Source organism: Pseudorasbora parva, chromosome 21, assembly GCF_024679245.1.
Source record: "Pseudorasbora parva isolate DD20220531a chromosome 21, ASM2467924v1, whole genome shotgun sequence".
Lineage (NCBI taxonomy): Eukaryota > Metazoa > Chordata > Actinopteri > Cypriniformes > Gobionidae > Pseudorasbora > Pseudorasbora parva.
In genome coordinates this window covers 15,823,304-15,846,215 of record NC_090192.1, presented here as the reverse complement: position 1 = coordinate 15,846,215, position 22,912 = coordinate 15,823,304, and the positions used below count along the sequence as shown (strand labels likewise).

General features: G+C 40.6%; 1 protein-coding gene across 2 annotated transcripts in view; it reads left to right on the top strand.

Moving 5' to 3' along the window:
* plxdc1 (plexin domain containing 1) overlaps positions 1-22,912 on the top strand; it is a 355,103-nt gene that overhangs the window by 294,526 nt on the left and 37,665 nt on the right. For both annotated transcript variants that reach the window (XM_067429432.1, XM_067429431.1), the window contains 4 exons: positions 3,976-4,075; positions 5,292-5,387; positions 5,546-5,627; positions 5,730-5,790. In XM_067429432.1, coding sequence (XP_067285533.1) covers positions 3,976-4,075; positions 5,292-5,387; positions 5,546-5,627; positions 5,730-5,790 — 339 coding nt within the window. The remainder of the gene's footprint in view (positions 1-3,975; positions 4,076-5,291; positions 5,388-5,545; positions 5,628-5,729; positions 5,791-22,912) is intronic.

The following is a 22,912-nucleotide window of genomic DNA, read 5'->3' as shown; positions in this document are numbered from 1 at the left end:
ATAAAATGCATCGCTAATTACTCAAGTACCCAATCACTCTTCAAGAGTGTCAACTACTGGTTATCTGGACCATTATTTTAAAGTGAAAACCCAGGTTTTCCACTTTAAAATAATGGTCTAGGTCACTAGTAGCTCCTGCATAACGACTATGTCACTTAAGTAATTAGTGATGCATTTTATAACTTTATTCAGAGTAAAGAATATGATTAATTACATCTCAGACACACAATAATGTTGTGATAATTGGTTAGTTAGTTAATAGTTATTAATGTGGCTAATCTCAGTCATACGGAAGCTTATTGCATTCACTTGAGAAAAAAAAATCTACTCTGTTTTTCTGAATTAATGACTTAATTATCTCAGAATTATGAGATAATTTTTCATGAATAATTTTTTTTGCTCTGTTTTTCTGAATTAATGACTTAATTATCTCAGAATTATGAGATAATTTTTCATGAATACATTTTTTTTTGCTCTGTTTTTCTGAATTAATGACTTAATTATCTCAGAATTATGAGATAATTTTTCATGAATATTTTTTTTTGTTCTGTTTTTCTGAATTAATGAGATCCCTCAAAATCCAGCCAAGAGCTCTATTTTAGCTGGATTGCATGGAAGTAAACATGTCCCGCCTTTCAAATTTAATCCGGATTTATTTTACTTTGGGTTTGAGACATTGTCTTTAAGTAATAAAAATTGTATTGTTTTTAGTGCATCAACTTTGTGCAGACAGCTCATGACAGCAGAAATGAACATTCTGATCTGCTTGACATTGCTATTGCACTCCATGGGGATCCAGTATTTTCAACAATTGCCTGATTGTCTCTTGTGTCACCACGTAGCCAGCCTGAATGCATTTCAGATGCATCATCTTAACACGATCACATAGTAATGCGTATCAATAGTACGAGTGTGAAATCGTGTCTAATGTATATCGTCTGGAATGTATATTGTGTGGAATGTTTACTGAGATAATGCAAGTGCTACACAGTCTTTCACGTGCATGCGTATGACATGCTCTTGAGTAGGTTGGGGATGGTGGGATGGGGGGTTCGTACGTATAATATGCCATAAAGTGCGTATAAGCACGTGAAAAACTGTGTACCATATGCCCACCAAAACTCATTTAAGCGTATACATTCCACAAGATTGCACACTTATTTATACTACTATTTATACGAATTTTCATGAGATCGGCTGTCTGCACAAATTTGAAAGGCGGGACATGTTTACTTCCATGCAATCCAGCTAAAATAGAGCTCTTGGCTGGATTCTGAGGGATCTCATTAATTCAGAAAAACAGCGCAAAAAAAAAATATATTTATGAAAAATTATCTCATAATTCTGAGATAATTAAGTCATTAATTCAGAAAAACAGAACAAAAAAAATATTCATGAAAAATGATCTCATAATTCTGAGATAATTAAGTCATTAATTCAGAAAAACAGAACAAAAAAAAAATATTAATGAAAAAATATCTCATAATTCTGAGATAATTAAGTCATTAATTCAGAAAAACAGAGCAAAAAAATTATTCATGAATAATTATCTCATAATTCTGAGATAATTAAATCATTAATTCAGAAAAACAGAGCAAAAAAAATTATTCATGAAAAATTATCTCATAATTCTGAGATAATTAAGTCATTAATTCAGAAAAACAGAGTAGATTTTTTTTTCTCAAGTGAATGCAATAAGCTTCCGTACAGTCAGTAACTATTGATTACTTAAAAAGGAACCATCTCCTAAATTAGATGTTACTTACTAATTAGTTCAGCTTGCTTTATATTAGTTAATAGTAGCTTAAGTTCACACTTGTCATGTTTGGTTCGATTAAAACGAACCCTGGTGCGGTTGCTTGGTTAGTGCGGTTCATTTGAACATATGTGAACGCTGCCATCCGAACCCTGGTGCGCACCAAACAAGCGGACCGAGACCGCTGAAAAGATGGGTCTCGGTCCGCTTCCAAACGAACTCTGGTGCGGTTCGATTGATATATGAATGCAACACGGACCAAAGACATGTAAACGGACCAAAAACAGGACGTATAATGTCACAAGATGCGACGCATAATGCAGCTGATTTGACGACGCGGAAAGATTGGTGTATCCAAAATGAGTAACTTTAACGTTAGAGGGCAAACGTGGAGCAACGTGGAAGTGCCTAATCAATATTTGGTCAGACAAGCATGTTTCGAAAATGCTAGAAAAATCACACAAAAAAGCATACCTGGCTCTTCTCATCAAAGTTCCTGTGTTGCCCATTATTAGCAGGTACAGACGACAGAACGGCCGTCTCTTTTCTGCACAACGGAGGAAATCCTGCTGCTGTTTTGAATGTTTTGAACATTTTATGAGCTCTTCATGATTTCTCAGCGGGTAAAAATAATGCCACGTCCACACATAAAATGATCGTGTTTAATCCAGCACACAGCGTTGTTTTGAATGTTTTGAGCATTTCATGAGCTCTTCATGAGTTCTATGGTAAAAAATAATGCCATATGTACACACATAAAATGATCGCGTTTAATCCAGCACACAGCATTGTTTTGAATGTTTTGAACATTTCATGAGTTCTCTGGTAAAAAAATAATGCCATATGTACACACATAAAATGCCCGCGCGTGTAATCCACACACAGCATTGTTTTGAATGTTCGGTAAGCAGGCTCCTACGTCATATAAGCCAACAAATCAGGTTGTTACCGTCTCCCTATGCCTTTGGTTCGGTAACTTTAGTTTCGCTGTTAAAAATGCCCGTGTGAACGCTAAGCGGACCAGGACTATTATGTTTTGTTTTTGTTTTTTGGTCCGGACCAAACGAACCAAACTAACCGAACTACAAGTGTGAACGCACCCTAAGTGTTAATGCATTGATACTTATTAGTCCTGCATTACTTCCTACATCGTTAACTATTAATAACAGACCATTATTCTGAAGTGTTACCCATTCATGCTTCTGTTCACATCTCACTTGCTTAAATGCATGTTTCTCTTGTTCAAGGATATGAATTGAAAAGTAACTTTAAGTATTATTGTCAAAAGCTGTAGACATCGATCCGATTAAAATCCATATGAAAATAATGTGTATATGGGTAGCGCCGCTCACTTCCGGTTCTGTGGATGGGGTTCTGAAACTGGTGTTCTGCAACTGTTGTGCAGCAGGTGTAATGATAAACAGGACGGAAGCAAATGCAATGCAAAAAGGCAATGTTTATAGAACATATATTTAGAATTGTAATGGAAGATCGTGCACAAACGCTCCTGCGTAGAAGCAGTGGAGCGGGAACACAGACAGCAGGAGAGCGTGACGCAGGGACTGAGATGGGATCCTGAAGACTGCGTGAAGGTGAAGGTGAATCCGTGGTGAGATCAACGAGTGAAGAGTCCAGATTCCAGTACACAGGAAACACGAGGAACAAGGAACAGGCACGCGACATAGGAGACTCAAACATCGATCTGACAACATGGAGAGGGGAGAGAAGGCATTAAGTAGGCTGGAAAGATGATGAGCAGCTGCCACTGATCCGGCTAACGAGTGACCACGCCCCTCAGAACAAACAACGTAACGAGACACACCCACACAACATACACCTGCACCACACATACAAGACTAGAATGAGACAGCGGATTTACCAACTGTGACAGCGGGGATGCAGCTGGATATGTCTCGATTTTTGCAGTATTTACATGGGCTGTAACTCATGGCAAGAGATTGGTCAAAACTGTGCATACAGCTGACGCCTTTTTGCACGGCTGTGTGCGCCTACGCTCGTATAAACAAAACAAAAAAAAAGATATATATTTTGGTCTAAAGCCAGCTGTGAAAATGTCATGACCACTCAAAATTGTTGTCATCAAAGCAGTGTGAAATAAACTGCTCACAGACCATTACTACTGCATATCAAATTAACAAAAGTACATACAAACATGTTTTTATAGTGTCCAGTTTTCTTCCTTTGACTTTTCATAACAGGTCCCTTTGCCTGTGGAGAAAATCAACTCCACTGAGCATCCAGTGAAAGTAGGACTTTCGGATGCTTTCATGGGCCTTCTGTCTTCTTCACGGTCCCCAGGTCAGTGTCACAGTGTGACGTCATAACCGGATAATTCAAGATCAGCTCATCTGAGCTGTCATTTTCCAAAAGGCAGAGAAAGAGAGTTTTTTCAAAACTCTTTTTCGAGTTCAAAATTTCTAGCCACTTGGGGACAATATTCAGGCTAGGGGAACTCATAGGCCCCATTTACACTGCATGGTTCAAGTGACCCAATTCCGATTTTTTCCTCTCATGTGGCACAGATCGGATCTGACATGTGAACGTGTAAGCAGTAAAAAAAACGGATGAATTCTGATATCCTCAGAGTCATACGTCATTGAAAAAAGGACAGAGGCAAATGACGTCAACTCAGGTAAACACAAACTGCGATCAAGTGTAAGTGTTGCCAAGTCCGTGGTTTTCATGCGGCATTGGGCTACTTTAACACAGTTTTGAGATGCAATTGGACGGGTTTTGTTATGTCTGTCAAGGGCTCTCCCCTTTTTCTCCGCCTTAAGAGAGAAATGTTTTGCCGACCTTTAAAGATCTGTGGAACCGTGCAGACAGCAAAACATTGTACAATCATTTTGTCTGCGTCCATCGCAAATCGCGCTGTTTTACTTCCTTTCACCGGTTAAGAAAGTCTTGGGCTGTTTTGCCAGTGTAGCCTACAGTGTAAATGCAAATATCGGATACGGGTCGCTTTTGAAAAGATGATGTAAGCAGGTCGTCAAAAAAATCGGATATAGTCACCAAATCGGAATTGTGCATCAAGACCTGCAGTGTAAATGCAGCCTTATTAATGTTGAAAAACCTTATAAGGACCCACTTTATATTAGGTGGCCTTAACTACTATGTTCTAACATTTTAATTAATAATTTGATACAATGCACTTATTGTGTATATACATGTTTTTACATTGTACTTACATTTTTAAAATACCTGCATGTAATTACATCTGTAATTAATTTATGTAGTTACATTTTTAATTACACAGTTGGCACTTCCCTTACACCAAACCCTACCCTTAAACTTACCCATACCACTACACTTGACTCTAACTCTACCCGTATCCCACCTCAATATCAGCAAAGGTGTTTTGCAATACAATTTGAACACAGTAAGTACATTGTACTTAGGGCCTCCTAATATAAAGTGGGGCCCCTCATAAAATAAAATAAAATCATGCCATGGGATCTTTAATGAATTTAGTCATTATCATTTTGACCAATACTTTATTAACTATCATTAACAGATGCTAAACGACGGACTATTTATGAATACCATCGGGTAGAGATTGACACAACAAAGATTGTCAAAAACTCTGCATTTGAGTTCAGCCCCTTACCAAGTGAGTAAAGTGATCACTGCATACCCATCTGTCCTCATACAACAATCACAAGCTCACCTTAAAAGCTAATGAATTTGATATACATATAGATGAAGATCTGTGCCCTGACATTAGACGTTAACTGATACTCTGTATTATGTTGGTATATCTATTTCTAGCCTGCCTCCAACACACTACCTGTGAACAATGTCTCCAGTCCAACATAACATCAGGCTGTGGGTGGTGCAATACTCTACAAAGGTAACAGCATTAGATCTGAGTGTCCAATGTTTTTTTCTGCATTAATTCAAGCAAGGCATGTGTTATTTCCTGAAAGCTGAATGTATGCGTTTATAATCTCAGATGTTCAGATGGACTAGACCGATACAGACAAGAATGGCTGGACTACAGTTGCTCTGAGGAGGTACAATAAGTCACCAAATATGCACTTGCTATAAAACAAAGATTTTCTCGCTTTAATCTTTCCACAGGGGTACAAACATTAATAGAATGTTGTGCTGGTTCAGGATAGTGAACATTTTGTTTAAATAGACTTATTTCTGTCATTATTATTTACCTTTAAAAGCAGTGGTTACTTGCAGTTTCTTTCCCTTGTGTGAATTGATGTGAATTGGTTGTTAACAGACATACTACAGAGCATCCGGTTATAGACAGGAAAAACATTAAATCACCACAACTCAGTACACTTCACAATTTTTTCTTTGTGTGTGTGGTTTTATATAAGATAAAAATATAATACAAAATACATAAGAACAAAATATAAAATAATAATCACAATAAATATAATGCAGTAATATCCATAAATGGATGTAGAAAATGTGTCATTATGAATTAAAATACATTGAGAGTAAAATGCTAGCACTGGGCATGTTACGAACACCTAGAGTCCATACTGGATATCCTCAACTATTGACCCCTGTAAACCTTGGTGTCCTGAATGTAGTTAACTGTATTGTGTTCATTCCAGGGTTTGTGTTGTTACTGTTGTGGGAAATTTTATTATTTTAATTCACCTTTTTTTGTTTTCAGGGTGCTGGCCAACTCCAATAAATTCAGTGTGTCTTGTCTAACATGTTTCAACAGTAGATTTAACTCCTTTAACTTAATGGCTAGTAACAGTTCAGAACAAGGATCTTTGGGCTCTATATTAGAAATAGAATATGAAACTGCAGTCTCCACCACAGTGTCATGTATGGTAAGCTTCAAGGCTCCATCCTTTCTCCTATTTTATTCTCTCTCTATATAATTCCTTTGTAAATATTTTCAAGAAATATAATATTGTTATGCCGATTATGTACAAGTGTATGTGTCACTATCACATAGATCCCACTTTTAGATCTCAAAACATGGTTGTTCGGATCTTTTAAAATTTGCAGCCATCCGAATGGGCTAGCAAAAGGCTGTCATGGTTGGGAACACAAAGAAAATGGTGCAAGGACTCAAGTGCAGAATTGATCATTTATTTACAACAACAACAAAAAAAAACAGGAACAGAAAACAAAACCTACGAAGGGGCAAAATACATCATCAAAAATTTGAACTGAAGACATACCAACACAGGGAACCGGGAGACATAGACGAGACAAGGATACGACACAGACTGACAAACACAAGGAGCTTATAAAGGGAAGAAATCTAGAGGGAACAGGTGGGAGAAATCAAAAACTAATCAGATAACAAGGGGGGAGGGATCAGACAATTACATGACCACATGCTGAGAATAACAAAACCCACATGTGCACACAAGACAGGACAGGCATGTGACACAGGCAGCACACATGGCACGACTCATGTTTGTCATTAGTCTTGTATTATTGTTTTATTTATACAACTGACCACAGGTCATAAACCTGAAATAAGAAATAAACAGTGTTACAAATATATCCATTGAACATATAATGCAAAATAAACAACCATGAAGTAGTTACAATAAAATAACTAGGTCTATTTCTGCTGTAAATCAGTGGTTCCCAACCAGGGGGTCGCCAAGCTCTTTTTAGTTGGTAAGATTTTTTTTTTTAAACGGTCCAATAATGATTAATTTTTCATTATAAAAATACTTCAATAATCTGAATCATATGAAACAATTTCCTTAATATTGATCATTTTAAACTAGCCTATGTATTGCGAGCGTGTGAGTCACGTGAGACACTGCTGTTTCTACAGTAACCGCTTTAAGCTAGCTCACGTGAGACACGGCAAAGCAAATATGGCAAAGCGCCAGGGAGCAGAGCATAATGTGAGTGTTAAGAAAAAAAACAAGGATTTATTTGGACAGTTATCTTGAATTTGGTTTTATTGAATCAATGGACAATGTGTAATCTGTGGTGAGAGACTAGCGAACGAAAGCATGAAGCCCTGCAAACTACGGAGGCATCAGAGCACCAAACATCCCCAGACGGTTGGTAAACCAATAAAATTTTTCCAGAGAAAGAAAGAGCTGGTTATATTAAATAGGCCTCAGAACATCAGAGATGCTTTTACTAGAGCTGAAAATGAACACAGACAGGCAACGGTTGCATCCTTCGAGTGCGCGCTCCTAATTGCCCAATCAAAAAAAAAAAACACACCATCGACCTTCAATGCACGACTAAAGGAAAAGTCTCTCCACTCTCTTGTGTTTCACTGTATGATACACCGTCAAGCCCTGGCCAGCAAACACCTCTCTGATGAGCTGAATGAAACTCTCAAGACAGTTGTAAAAATCGTCAACTTTATTAAAGCCCGTCCTGTGAACAAGCAAATCTTTGCGGAACTGTGTGAAGATGAAGCGCACTAGACTCTCCTTCTCCATACCGAAGTGCAATGGCTATCAAGGGGTCGGGTGTTGGTTCGTTTTATTTAACTGAAGGAAAAAATAAAAGAATTCCTGAGAGTGAACAACGAGAAACTGCTTGATGAAATGACTGATGAATTTCTTATTTGAACATCATACCTGGCAGACATTTTTAGCCTCTATAACGAGACGAACAAACGCATGCAGGGCGAAGATGCAAATATCCTGGAATGCAAGGAAATCATTGAAGCATTTGTGCATAAAGTGGAATTCAGAAAGAAAAAGCTGCTCAAACGCGACCTGCAACACTTTCCGTTGCTTTTCAAACAGACTGGGGGGAATTTACCTGCATCCTTGAGCAAAAAGTTCACAATGCACATGGAACTTATACAGGAGGAGATGAAATCCCGATTTTCGGATGTTGATGAACACGTCGGAAAATGCCCATGGTTAATGGGTCCTTTCACAGCAAAGGAGGAGGACGTGGAGTATTTAGAAGCGGAGGATGAGATTTTGGATATAAAGTCAAATTCCTCTCTGAAGAGATTCTTTACCGAACATGGATACAAAAGGTTTTGGCTCATGAAAAGACCCGACTTTGCACCTAGGCTTACGCACTATGCCTCAACAAGACGGATCCTGCCATTCACGACAACGTATCTGTTGGAGACTGCTTTTAGCTCTCTGGTTACCATAAAAACGAAGGCACGCAATAAACTAGACGTTCACAATGACTTTCGTTTGGCTGTCACAAAAATCATGCCTGATATCCAAACTTCAGGCCCAGAGTTCACATTAAATATAAGCTAATCTCTTATAATTAAGGAAGGACTAACAGACAACAAAGTATGATTAATTGAAAATATTAAATCTGCACTTATTTTATTATTGTTCTTAAAATACCTAAATGATGCATGTTTTCAGATTTAGCAACATTTTAGAATAATAATCTTCTTAATTCTCTGATCACTTGTTATTCACATTAATAGGGTTTAAAAAAATCATGATTAAACCATAATAGGTTTTAATATACTGCTGCTGTTGTTTTTTCAAAATAAAAGCAAAATCTGTTGTTGGTAAGAAAAGAATATTCTATAGCTGCATGTTGCAGCAGATTGTTATCATTCTTGAAATGTACCTTTAAATACATTTTCATTAAATGACGTGTCTGCTAGTCAGTGTGTTGGGGGGGGGGGGGGTCGCAAAGGATTTGGAAATTTAAAATAGGGGTCCCTATTAAAAGGTTGGGTAAAAGGTTGGGAACCACTGCTGTAAATAAGAATAGACTATAATATAATCTCCTATACAGTCCTACACAGCTGTTTAGAAACCGCAGAAACTACATTTCCCATCACGTACAGCGCACTAGAGCGAATCGCATCTGCGCAGCGCTCGTGTGCAGAGTATAACTATCACACGAGTCAGCGGGTAAAGGGCAATAATCATTATAACACTTAAGCTCAATGCTTTACTGAACTGATGCAACTCCGTTGCCTACCACACAACCCTCTGCTACATTTGTTTACTTTGGTAATTTGTGAATTATCCAGCATTCGAACATATCGTAAACCAGAGAACTGAACAGTAACCTAACCTAACTACGAATTAAGTCTCTCAGCACGAACTAAACACAGCCAATGTTGACAATTACACAAGTATGAAACTTTACACATTCCTGAATTAAAGTACAGCAGATCATAGCTTATGCTGAACTTTCAAAATGTTCTAAATTCGCTACATACCAACAGGCTGTGCTCGTGATGATGGGTTGTGAATAACAATAGACGTTACTCTGTATGTTTAGGAAGAAGCTTCAGGCACAACTGCGCATGCTGATACCCAAATTACCACCGCGCAACAAAATAATCTTTATGATGAAAAAAATATATATATATTATATATATATATATATATATATATATATATATATATATATATATATATATATATATATATATATATATATATATATATATATATATATATTTGCATATATTTGCAACACCTCCTTGTCTTTTAAAGATGTTGCTCTAAGGGGGTTCAACAGAAATTTGAATGAAACTGAAAGTAACACCACTTCATTAGTCAAATATTCTCTTTTCCTTTATTCCCACCAGTGCATATTTTTAAATACCACCAAATAAACAAGTAAACAAAAGAGCAGTCTTTGTCTCTGTTCATGTGTGCAATCGAATATAAACAAACTATTCGTCCAAGTCCAACTTAGATGGGTTGAAATGATGATGATGAATCCACAAGGTTATTTGAGAGCGATGCAATGATATAATTCCCAATTCCAGTGAGTGTAGAGTGAAAGCAGTCATTGTTTGCAGATGAAGACCACACGGCGCAGCCTCGCTATGCTACGTGAGGTACTTCTACCGCTTCTAACTATGCCAATATAATAAACATAGTTATGCATATGTTGAGGGTAGAAAGGACCACTGGCAGTTAACTGAAAATATCAGATTCGGTAAAGAAAGTCCTTTATTTGAAAACTCTAAAAGTTCTCAAACTAGGACTTCAAACGAATAGGCAGGTAGCAGCAGTTCCACCATGAGGTTTCCCTCTACCAAACGAACTGACTTGCTCTCTGATTACCAGGCTGATATCCTGTAACAATTACTCCCTAGCGCCTTCAAGCGGCTCCCAGAGGTAATACACGACACTCTTTTGGCATCAAACAATGAAAATATTACAACAAAAACAACAAGTAACGCTTAGCCTGTTACATACCCCTCCCTGTGGTCTAAAAATCTGACCCATGGAAAAATTTGAAATTCTGCGTATGATACGTGTCTACCTGAGTATGATCAGACAACATGGTTACCTTGTAATTTACAGGTCCCAACTTTTTCAGAATCTTAGCTGGGCCTTTCCATTTTGGTGAAATCTTGGCCATAAAAGCATCATCTGCCCGAGAGAGAGGATGTGTTCGCACCCAAACTAAATCACCCTCATTGAAGTTTTGAACTCTTCTCTTGAGGTCGTAGTACTTTTTTTGTTTAATTTGCGCCTTCTCTATGTTCTCTCTTACTGACTCGTACAGACATTTTTGCCGTTCCAGTGTACTGTAAGCTGGTTGGTCTGGATCTGGTGGATTCCGTAAGGCTCTCTGCAGAGGACCTTTCAGCTGTCGTCCCAGTGCTATCTCAGCAGGTGAATACCCTGTACTTTCGTGCCAAGCTGTATTTAGTGCAAATCTGAACTCACATGACCATTGATCCCAGGTACGATGGTTTTGTTCGACATACATGGCAATCATGGTTATCAAATTCCGATTGACCCGTTCAGTGAGGTTCGACTGAGGATGGTATGCGGTAGTGAGTTTTTGTGTTACTTGCCACTGCTTACATAACTGGTTCAGGAGGTTGGAGGTGAACTGTGTACCTCTGTCAGACATGATGAAGGCTGGTGTTCCCCATCTTGTGAAAATCTCTATTAGAATTCGCACAATGGTTGTAGCTTTTGCAGCTCTCATGGGGAAAACCTCTACCCATTTTGTGAAATAGTCCACTATCACCAGAAGATACTCATTCTGGCGGGTGCTCCGTGGAAATGGTCCCATGACGTCCATTCCCAGCATATATCCGGGCTCAACTATGGGTACACTTTGTAGTCCACCTGCAGGTTTTAAGTTCGTGGGCTTATACAGTTGACATTTCTCACACTTTTTGCAGTGCTGCCATACATCAGTATGTATCGATGGCCAATAAGCAAATTCTAACAGTCGCATAAGAGTTTTAAATTTACCTAAGTGACCACTCAGGGGGCTGTCATGTGCACAAGTTAAAATCACTTCCTTTAATTTTGCAGGAACTACAATTTGACATCTTTGGCCTTCTTTGGAGTCTGGAACACTCCTAAATAAAACCTCATTTTTAACAATGTAGTGCGTTCTCTTAAGATCTGTGGTTTTCTGGCTCTTGGCTTTAACCATAATCTCTTGACACTCTGGGTCTTTTTTCTGTTCATCAGCAATTTGTGACAAGTCCAATGGCAGATCACAAGTGACAGAAGTAGAACGACGCTTAGCTGGGGTGTGCAACAACACTGCTGGTGCTTCATCCGCATCTCTCCTGGATAATGCATCTGGCACTACATTACATTGTCCCTTTCGATACCTTACAATAAAGTGATATCCTTGTAGTCTGATTGTCCATCTGTCCAGTCTGGATGAGGGTTTTGGATGTTGGAAAAGCCAGACTATGGATGCATGATCAGTGATCACCTCAAAAGCTCTGCCTTCAAGGTAATGGTGCCATTTCTCCACAGCCCATACTACAGCCAGACATTCCTTTTCTGACACAGAATAGGATTTCTCAGCACCTCTGAGCAAACGGAATGCATATGCAATTACTCTCTCTTGTCCATCCACTTCCTGTGTCAAAACTGCTCCTAAACCCACTGTTGTGTATGAAAGTACCACTCTTACTTGTGCTAGCTTTAATTCTTTATTGTGTTCGCCAAAACAATCTCGCATTTCCGAACAGCCAGCGAGAGCAACCTTCCAAACGTTTTCGTCACTTCCCGTTATCCAACCCTTAAAGTAACCGGCATTCATTCTCTCATTAATGTAACAAACATATTACTTTAACTAAACATCAGGTTATTAGACTAATTAAGCATGCAACATTTCCCCTCCCCTCCCAGTGAGCTAAGTGTGAAAAGATGTTAAGTAGTCATGAAAGCGTGCCGGCCGAGTGTGCAGTCTAGTAGGTCTGCCTGGCGGTGCTGCTGATGATGGCAGGGTTGTTCCTTTCGGTGCCACCGGATACTGTGCTGGGGGCAGGGGGCACAAAGAACTCAGTAGAGAACTGGGGAGTACAGCGTCACGGGTATGATCAACACCAGAAGGACACAGTACTTTCCTGAGCCGACTGGCATGCCAACGAGAACCATCAGACAGCTGGAATGTAACTGGACCTAACTGCTTTTGTACCTGTTGTGGCTGCGACCAGAAAGTGTGGAGCTTGTTTTTCCGGTGTGGCCGCCGAACCCGCACCCAGTCCAGCGGGGAGAGTCTGGGAATCCGGGCCTTTTTCCTGGCATTGTATCTGTCCTGTGCTTTGAGCTGTTGTCCGCGCACCCTGGCTTTTACCACAGGGTTTCCATTGCCCGAAGTAGGAGGGAGAAGTCTGTGTAGGGGTAACTCCAACTCCCGTCCCAGCATCAGTTTTGCTGGTGACACCCCAGTGGTGGCATGCTGAGCTGCTCTGTAGTGTAGAAGAGTCTGCAATAAAGCCTCATTGAAAGAGCAGCCTTGAACTAAGTGTGCTCTCAAGCCATTTTTCAGCGACTGATTAAATCTCTCTACACCCCCATTTGACTGTGGATGATAGTAAGCTGTTCGTATGTGTTTGATTCCTTTGCTTTGGATGTAGCTGGTAAACTCAGCCGATACTAACTGAGGGCCATTGTCTGTCGTCAAGGACCTTGGCAAACCCCAGCGGGAAAAGAGCGACTCCAGAAAGTCAATGATGGAACGGGATGTGACAGAGCCCACAGCTGCAACCTCTGGCCACTTTGAGTGTAGATCATAAGCTACTATGAGGAAGCGCAAATGATGGGGCACATCATGGAGTTCGCCGCAGATATCTAATTGAATGTGGTCCCAAGGTTGAGTTGGCCAAGGCAAAGACTGCAGTGGTGGCGGGGGTGGCGGGCCAGTTTTACCGCTTGCAAGACATGGCGTACAGTCCCGAACGAGCTGTTCAATGTCCTTGTCCAACCCTGGCCACCATACGAGATCCCTACAACGCTGCTTCAATTTGACTATGCCAAGATGGCCCTCATGCGCCATGGCCAGCACCCGTCCTCTGAGCTTAGCAGGGATAATGACACAGTGTCCACGGGCCAAGCATGTATCATTCCAGCATGACAATTCATGTTTCACTCTGGCATATGGCTGGATATCCTTTGTGACTTGGGCTGGCCAGCCACTCAGGACATACTCAAGGACAGCGGAGAGGGTGGAATCAGCTGATGACTCCTCTGTGAGTTCCTCCAAGGACACAAAAGTCATGAGGGGTGCATGCACCAGTTGGATAAGATCCGTGTCCTCAACCCCGTGACAGGAGGTGATAGGTGATGATACAGAACGGGACAGCAAGTCGGCTACCACATTATCTCTCCCTGATGTGTATTGTATCGTAAAGTCATACTGCTGGAGACGGTCAGTCCAGCGGTACATGCGGAGGGGTTTGTGACCAGAACCGGAAGGAGACATAAGTGCAGTGAGGGCTTGGTGGTCGGTTCGAAGGGTGAATTTTCAGCCATAAAGGTAGGCGTGCCAGCGCTCGCAGGCCCATACGCAAGCCAGAGCCTCCCTCTCTCCGGCCGAGTACCTTTGTTCTGTCTGACTGAATGCCCGAGAAGCAAAAGCCACAGGCCGTTCGATGCCATTCTGGAGTTGTGAAAGAACCGCCCCAGTGGCAGTTGCTGAAGCATCACAGGTGACTAGTGTGGGGCAGTCGAGGCTGAAATGGGCTAAAACAGGGGGTCTCGTCAACAGTTCCTTGAGTGTGCGCACAGCATCCGAACAGGCTGAAGACCAGGTCCAAGGAGCATCTTTTTTTAGCAACTGGCGGAGCGGGTATGTTATAGTGGAATACTGAGGCAGGAAGCGCATATAGTATGTTGTCATCCCCAGAAACGATGAGACTTGTGCTGCGGACGAAGGCTCTGGCACCTGGTGTATAGCCTCAACATTGGAGTGTAATGGCGAAAGGCCCTCAGCTGAAACATGGAAGCCAATGAAGTCAACCTCTGGTACTGCAAATAAGCATTTCTCTGCATTGATTGTCAAATTATGTTGACTGAGGGCAGCAAAAGTGTCCCTTAGGCGCTGTTCATGAATCACTGCACTCGGGGCATGGACAATGATGTCATCAAGGTAGATGGCAATGCCAGGGACACCGGCCAGGATGGTGGACATGATTTTTTGGAAGCAGCTTGGGGCCGAACTGAGTCCGAAAGGCATCCTTGTGTAACGGAATACGCCAGCATGCGTAACAAATGCAGTAAGATTTCTGCTGTCCGGGTGAAGGGGAACCTGAAGATAACCCTGGCGTAGGTCAAGTTTGGAAAAAATGGTTGAACCGTTAAAGTGTGTAGTCAGTTCTTCGATTGTCGGCAGAGGGTAGCGATCTGGGATTACTGCTTTATTGACGGATCTTAAGTCCACACAAACTCTCAGGCCGCCAGATTTTTTCTTAGCCACTGTCAAATTAGATACCCATGGGGAGGCGTCGACGGGTTCGATGATGCCCTCTGCTTGCAGTTTTTTGAGTTCTGCCGTGACATCCTCACGCAATGCCAGCGGAATGCGGCGAAGTGGCTGAATTACTGGTTTCACTGTGTGATCCAAAAGAGGCTGGTGTGTGAAAGCAGCTAAGCACCCAAGGCCTTCAAACAGTGTTGGCCATTCTAGTTGCCAGGGACAACTGACTGTCAGAATTTGAGCCCCCTTGTTGTCCAGCAGAGAAAAATCCAGACTCGTAAACAGGTCCAGTCCGAGGATGTTGCTGCCATGGCGCGTAATGTGAAATGGGAAGTTGGGCAGAGCATTATTGCCATACTGGACAGACGCATGTACAAGACCAATAACCTCGATTGCAGAACTGCCGTATCCAAACAAATTCAGGGAGGGCGGTTGGAGGGGCAAGTGTGGCAAGAACCGTTCATAAGTGGCCTTATTAAGTAGTGAGACTTTAGCCCCTGTGTCCAGTAGTAGGGGAACACATGTGTCTGCTATATTAACAGTGCATGTGGAAAAGCCTGCTGAATTGGTGTTGATTGAATGGATAATAGCAGGTGCAGTAGCATTAGCACGCGGGTTTCGTTGTGTAGGGGCTTGAACTGGAGCTGACCGGCACCATTTTGCAAAGTGGTTCAGCTTTTGACAGCGTCGACATGTTTGTCCCCGTGCTGGACAGTCCAGAGCGCGTGATGAGTGTCTAGTGGAGCCACAATTTCCGCATCTGCGCTGAACTTGAGCATATTGTATGTTCGCACTGAGATATATCTGCCTCTGCCCCGTGAACGTGTGCATTCTTGTATCATATCCCCACTATTTACACTTGAGTCATATGCCGTGTTTAATTTAGCAGCGCACTGAGAAGCAGACTCGACTTGAGAGGCAAGAATTACAGCTTTCTCTAAAGTGAGATCATCATCTTCCAATTGCAGCCGTTCCCGAACGAGTGTATTGTTTGTCTTTTCAATTAACTGATCTCGTATCATCTCGTCTGATATATTGCCAAAACAGCACGGTTTTGCCAGCCCTCTTAAGTCAGCGACATATTGCACAATCGACTCACCAGCACGTTGTCTGCGCTGTCGAAACTGCAGCCGTTTTAGCAGGAGACTCTGTTTTTTTTCAAAGTGTCGGTCTAACAGTGTCATCGCGGCAGCGTAATTATCCGCGTCTCCGAGTGTGCGAAACACACGCTGTCCTTCGGCTCCGAGGCAGTGCAGGAGTATGGCCATTTTCCGCTTCGTCGGGACAGAATCGAGGCCCATTGCTAGCAGGTACGTTTCAAAGGATGTTTTCCATTGTTCCCATGGGACCGTAGGTTCGCCGGGATGGGGTAAAAAAGGACTCGGGGGAGATAATGACAGCATGGGAAAATCATCTGCCATCCTCGTCGCCAATTGTTGTGTATGAAAGTACCACTCTTACTTGTGCTAGCTTTAATTCTTTATTGTGTTCGCCAAAACAATCTCGCATTTCCGAACAGCCAGCGAGAGCAACCTTCCAAACGTTTTCGTCACTTCCCGTTATCCAACCCTTAAAGTAACCGGCATTCATTCTCTCATTAATGTAACAAACATATTACTTTAACTAAACATCAGGTTATTAGACTAATTAAGCATGCAACACCCACATCACTTGCGTCGGTCTGTACTTTAAAAGAAGAATCAAAGTTAGGTGTAATTAAAACAGGTGCTCTGGTGAGTTCATCTTTGATGAGGTCAAATGCCCGTTGACACTGGTCTGTTCACTTCCATTTCACTTCTTTCCTCTTCAGCGTGTGTAAGGGTGCTGTTTTAGTGGAGAAGTCAGCAATAAACTGATGGTACCAAGCCGCCAATCCTAGAAACCGTTGCACCTGTTTTAAGGACTTGGGAGTTGGGAATGTTCTGATTGCATCCACCTTGTCTGAATTCACCTCGACTCCGTCCGCTGTGATGGTATGGCCTAAGTAGTCAAGTGAAGAACAGATGAACTTACACTTCTTGAGGTTAAGGGAGAGTCCGGCCTTGTGCAGACTAAGAAATACTTGTTTGAGATGGTGTAGGTGTGTTTGGATGTCTGGGGAGTACACAATAATGTCATCGATGTAAACCATGCAACATTTGTTCTTGTGCTCTCTGAGCACTTGTTCCATCAGCCGTTGGAAAGAGGCTGCAGCATTTTTAAGGCCAAAGGGAAGACACAATAATTCATATAGCCCTGAAGCAGTAATGAAAGCTGTTTTTTCCATACTTGCAGAATCCATTTCAACTGGCCAGTATCCACTCTTTAGGTCCAACGTGCTGAACACCTTGGCACCTTTTAGAGAATCAAGAATATCCGTGATCTGAGGCATAGGATACGCATCGATGTGAGTTTTTGCATTAAGACCCCGGTAATCAATGCATAGCCGGGATCCTCCATCTTTTTTATCTACGACCACCACAGGTGAAGCCCACGGAGACGTAGAAGGTTTGATGATTTTTAATTGAAGCAACTCCTTAATCTGTTCTTCAATAAAATCATTTTTCGTTCTAGAAACTCTGTATGGTCTCTTTCTTAAAGGAAGTTCATCAGTGGTTTTAATCTCGTGTTTAATGAAGTTTGTACGACCTAGCTTATGGGTACATACTGAAGGCCAATCAAACATGAGAGCTTTCAATTGATTCTTTACCTTGGCTGAACAATGTGAGTTCTCCACTGCTTGGTCAATCAGCTTTGCCTTTTCCTCATCGTGAATCATTCCATCTTCGCCCTGTGCAGCATAGAATTGGACAGGAGCATTCTGCATTTTGTTAAAACACATAGGATGACTTGAGTTATCATCAGGCAAGTATATACGTGAAACATTAAAATCGATAGTTAGTTTGGCTTCTTTGAGGAAATCCAATCCCAAGATGACCGGAACAGCCAAGTTTCCATTGTCCATCACATAAACTGTGACCTCATGTTTTGCTCCGTATATTTCACATTCCCAGAGTACTTTAACCTGAGTTTTCTGACTCTGGCCATTAGCGAGCATGAACGTTTGAGCACTTCTGGTTAATTGCTCGTCCTTCTTCCTCAATCTCTGCCATACATTTTGCTGCAACAAAGAAAAGGTGCTTCCTGTATCAATTACGGCATTGAAGTATGAGTGATTCAAAATTATAGGAGCTTGCAGTACATTGTTACATTGAGAGCTAAAAGTGGGATCAATAAGCATGAGGCGATTCGGTTGACCTTTCTCACCGGAAGATTTCTTCTTCTGCTCCTCCTCTTTTCCTTGACTCCATCTTCTCTTGCTCTCTGCCCAGTCCTTCTCTATTTGTGTGCCAAGACAAACCAGATCAACAATTGTTTTTACTGTTCCCCTCAACAGTGAAGCCAAGCGAGGATTGCAGTTTCTCAACGTTGCTTGCACTAGCTCATTTTCAGCCATTTTAGGGTTAATCTTTAGTGACAACGCTCTGTAGTTAAAAGCAAAGTCTCTTATACTTTCGTTAACTCTTTGGCGATAATTTGCCAATTTCTGAGCAGCAACTTCATTGTGATCTTCATTCAAAAATGAAAAAAGGAACTTATCTTTGAATGAGGACCAATCTCTAATATTTTGCTTCTCTGCTCTCCACCAGCTCTTGGCGGTACCCTTCAGGCTCACGGATAATGCTGCTAGCAATTTGTCGTGATGCAGAGGTTTCAATTCGTTGTACTCTTCAAAACGATCAATGAAATCAATGGGGTCCTCTGAATCCCGATTACTAAAAGTAGGCAATTCAAGTTTAACAGTGGGGAGAGGAGATGATGGGAGGTAAGTTACTTGATTAGTGGCGTCTTGAAGAACTGAGGAAATCTTGGATGGTATTTGAGACATCTTATGCGAAGCATCAGTGCTGGAATGCACAGGAGTAGACATGATGTGTTTCATAGCTTTGAATTGTTGATCTAGTTGCCCATCTCTCCGCTTTAAACAATCTACAATGCTTCTACTCAATTCATCAACTTTGGAATAACATTGCTGTTTAACACGATCCAGCTCTCTCTGTACACAGTAGTTAATCCTGTCCTCACATGCTTTTACCTTTTGGCTCATGGTTTCTGTGGTGACAAGATCGCTGACTCTGTGCTCAAGATCAACAAGGTGCTCTTCAATACTACACATGCGTTGGTTATTTACATCATTGCCAACTTGCAGTTCATCTTCGTGAAACTCAAATGGCGGAGGGAGTAATGGTAAGTCGTCAAGAGTAACAATACGCTCTGCTCTTGGTTTATTGAACACATCCCTTTCTTCCTCCTCTGAATCTAAATACAACTCACTAAAAGTATCTATGAGATTCGTTACAGGGTCTCTACGATGAACGAAAGCTTCATCTGAATAATCGGTGCTCCCTCTTCCATTGCAGATACTGGTGTAAAATATTTGCTTATGAAGGGTATTCAGTACCATCAAAATTTTATTTTTAATGTAAGGGAAAAAATTCAAAGATGTCCCTGTTCGGGCGCCATTGTGCAACACCTCCTTGTCTTTTAAAGATGTTACTCTAAGGGGGTTCAACAGAAATTTGAATGATACTGAAAGTAACACCACTTCATTAGTCAAATATTCTCTTTTCCTTTATTCCCACCAGTGCATATTTTTAAATACCACCAAATAAACAAGTAAACAAAAGAGCAGTCTTTGTCTCTGTTCATGTTGTGCAATCGAATATAAACAAACTTATCGTCCAAGTCCAGTCTTTAGATGGGTTGAAATGATGATGATGAATCCACAAGGTTATTTGAGGGCGATGCAATGATATAATTCCCAATTCCAGTGAGTGTAGAGTGAAAGCAGTCAGTGTTTGCAGATGCAGACCACACGGCGTAGCCTCGCTATGCTACGTGAGGTACTTCTACCGCTTCTAACTATGCCAATATAATAAACATAGTTATGCATATGTAGAGGGTAGTAAGGACCACTGGCAGTTAACTGAAAATATCAGATTTGGTAAAGAAACTCCTTTATTTGAGCGTAAACTCTAAAAGTTCTCAAACTAGGACTTCAAACGAATAGGCAGGTAGCAGCAGTTCCACCATGAGGTTTCCTTCTACCAAACGAACTGACTTGCTCTCTAATTACCAGGCTGATATCCTGTAACAATTACTCCCTAGCGCCCTCAAGCGGCTCCCTGAGGTAATACACAACACTCTTTTGGCATCAGACAATGAAAATATTACAGCAAAAACAACAAGTAACGCTTAGCCTGTTACATATGTGTATATATATATATATATATATATATATATATATACATAAGGACAATAACAGTGATCACAACATACAAGCCCATAATACACTATTTCCATGCTATACTAACTCCTATTACACAACCCATATCACACTGATAGTTCTATCCCATTTATTTTTATAAAACACTAACTCTATTTTACATCTGGTATATATACTAACGATTACTAAACATGCTCGCATATTTGTGTGTCCCTCAACCATACTTTTAAACGATTCCTAAAAATAGGGAAACTTGTGCTTTCCCTCACTGACTGAGGGATACTATTCCAAAAGCTCACCCCCTGATACGATAGAGCGTTCTGTGAAAACGATGTCCGCCTAAACGCCAAGACACAGTCACCTCTCATATTGGCTCTAGTCACTCGAGACCCGACAGCACTGATAGACTTTTGTTTAATAAAATCACTCAATGGTGGAGGCGCTAGACCATGTATAACTTTATAAATTAGACAGGCTGATTTAAATCATTTGAAATTCGCAAAATTTAAAAACTTATATTTATCTAAAATATTACAATGATGGTATGATGAAGGTTTCTTATCTAATATTTTCAATGCTCTTTTGTAGCATACCTCAATTGGCCCAATTGCAGCATAACTCGACCAACTTTGACACAGTACTCAATATGAGCCAGTATCATAGAGTGCAAGAACGTAATCACTGCTGTATCCGTTAACGATGTACGAATTTGTTTAAAATTCCGTAAATGAACATTTACAGTATTCACAACTTTTTTGATATGTTTTTTAAAAGATAATTTTGAGTCTATCAGAACTCCCAGATACATAAATTCCTCAACATTAGTTAATTCTTGTCCACCCAAGCAAACTTTTACTGTGGCCACAGTTGTTTTAGGTTTACAAAAAAACATTGATACACTCTTTTTAACATTAAGACACAAGCATGAATCATTCAGCCATTTTTGCAAATCATTTAAAGCTAATGAAAGCTGATGGGCTGCATCCTCAGCACTTTTGGCATGTGTAAAAATTACCGTATCATCAGCATACATAATCGTGTCAACATTTTTGCATACATTGGGCAAACTATTCACATACAATGAAAATAGCAGAGGTCCTAAAATTGATCCCTGAGGAACACCCTGTGTATATTGAAGATAGGGTGACTTACAATGAACTTGTTCATATCACTTTATAATTTATAAGTCGAGTGTTTTATATAACAATATGTGATCTCATATAGCTTCGGGTCAGAAAAACTGACAGAAAATATACAATGCTAAAAGCTATGTGGAATAGCATTGCATTATAAATATAATCTATTATGAAACCACCCAACATGGCATAAAGAACACAGACCAACCATATATTGCCGCGATTGTGTTTTTATTGTCTTAAAAGGTGTCTATCTGCATAAAATAGCGATCTGACGATCTCTGGAAGCTGTTTTGGTTATGTCAGATACTTCCTGAATGTCACATGGTGTCTGTTCTTCATCTATCCATATATGGGAGTGAATTTTCAGTAGTACAGCTTTCCAGCACCCTCCGGCTGCCAGAATGAATTGAAAACACAGTATATCACAGTATACTGCGCTCATGATACATCCGCGGATTTTGGACAAAGATTTAATAAATAATACTTCTCTGTACAGAAATTTGACTCAAACATGTGAGAATCTATCAATATTTCTCCACATCTGCACACATTTGAAGTAAAAGCCCTGAGGGAAGTTGTTTTGTAGAGTGTCTTCATGACGACCACAGAGGAGTTTTTTATGAATGGGAGCAAATGAAGCGCATATTACAATCAAAAGGTAGCGACGCCCATGATCATATTCATAACTCCTGGCACATATTAACACATTACGGTCACTATAAGACTTTGAGAATAACACAGAGGTAAAAAAAATAAACTTTAGTCTTAGATCTTTTTAATGATGTATAGTTTGTCAAGGTAATTACTTGCATCTGATAGTAATTTTGAGCTAATTTAAGCAAAGACAGCTTCAGTGCGTCCTCGTCCTCGTGACGGTTAACAGGTAGTTTGAAGCCTCATTTTGCTGTACGCAATTGTCAAGTGTTATTATAACTGTTAACGGTTATCATTTGTTGCTAGGTAACGTGGGGGAGAGGACGCTGGCGTTGTCTGTTCGCCGCTTCTCCACCCAAAAAATCATGTTAACTGTACTATTAGATTAGATTTTATTTCATTTTATTATGTTTGTGACTAGTCAAACAGTCAGAGCTACAATTGGGACTGTTGCTGATTGCTGGCAGC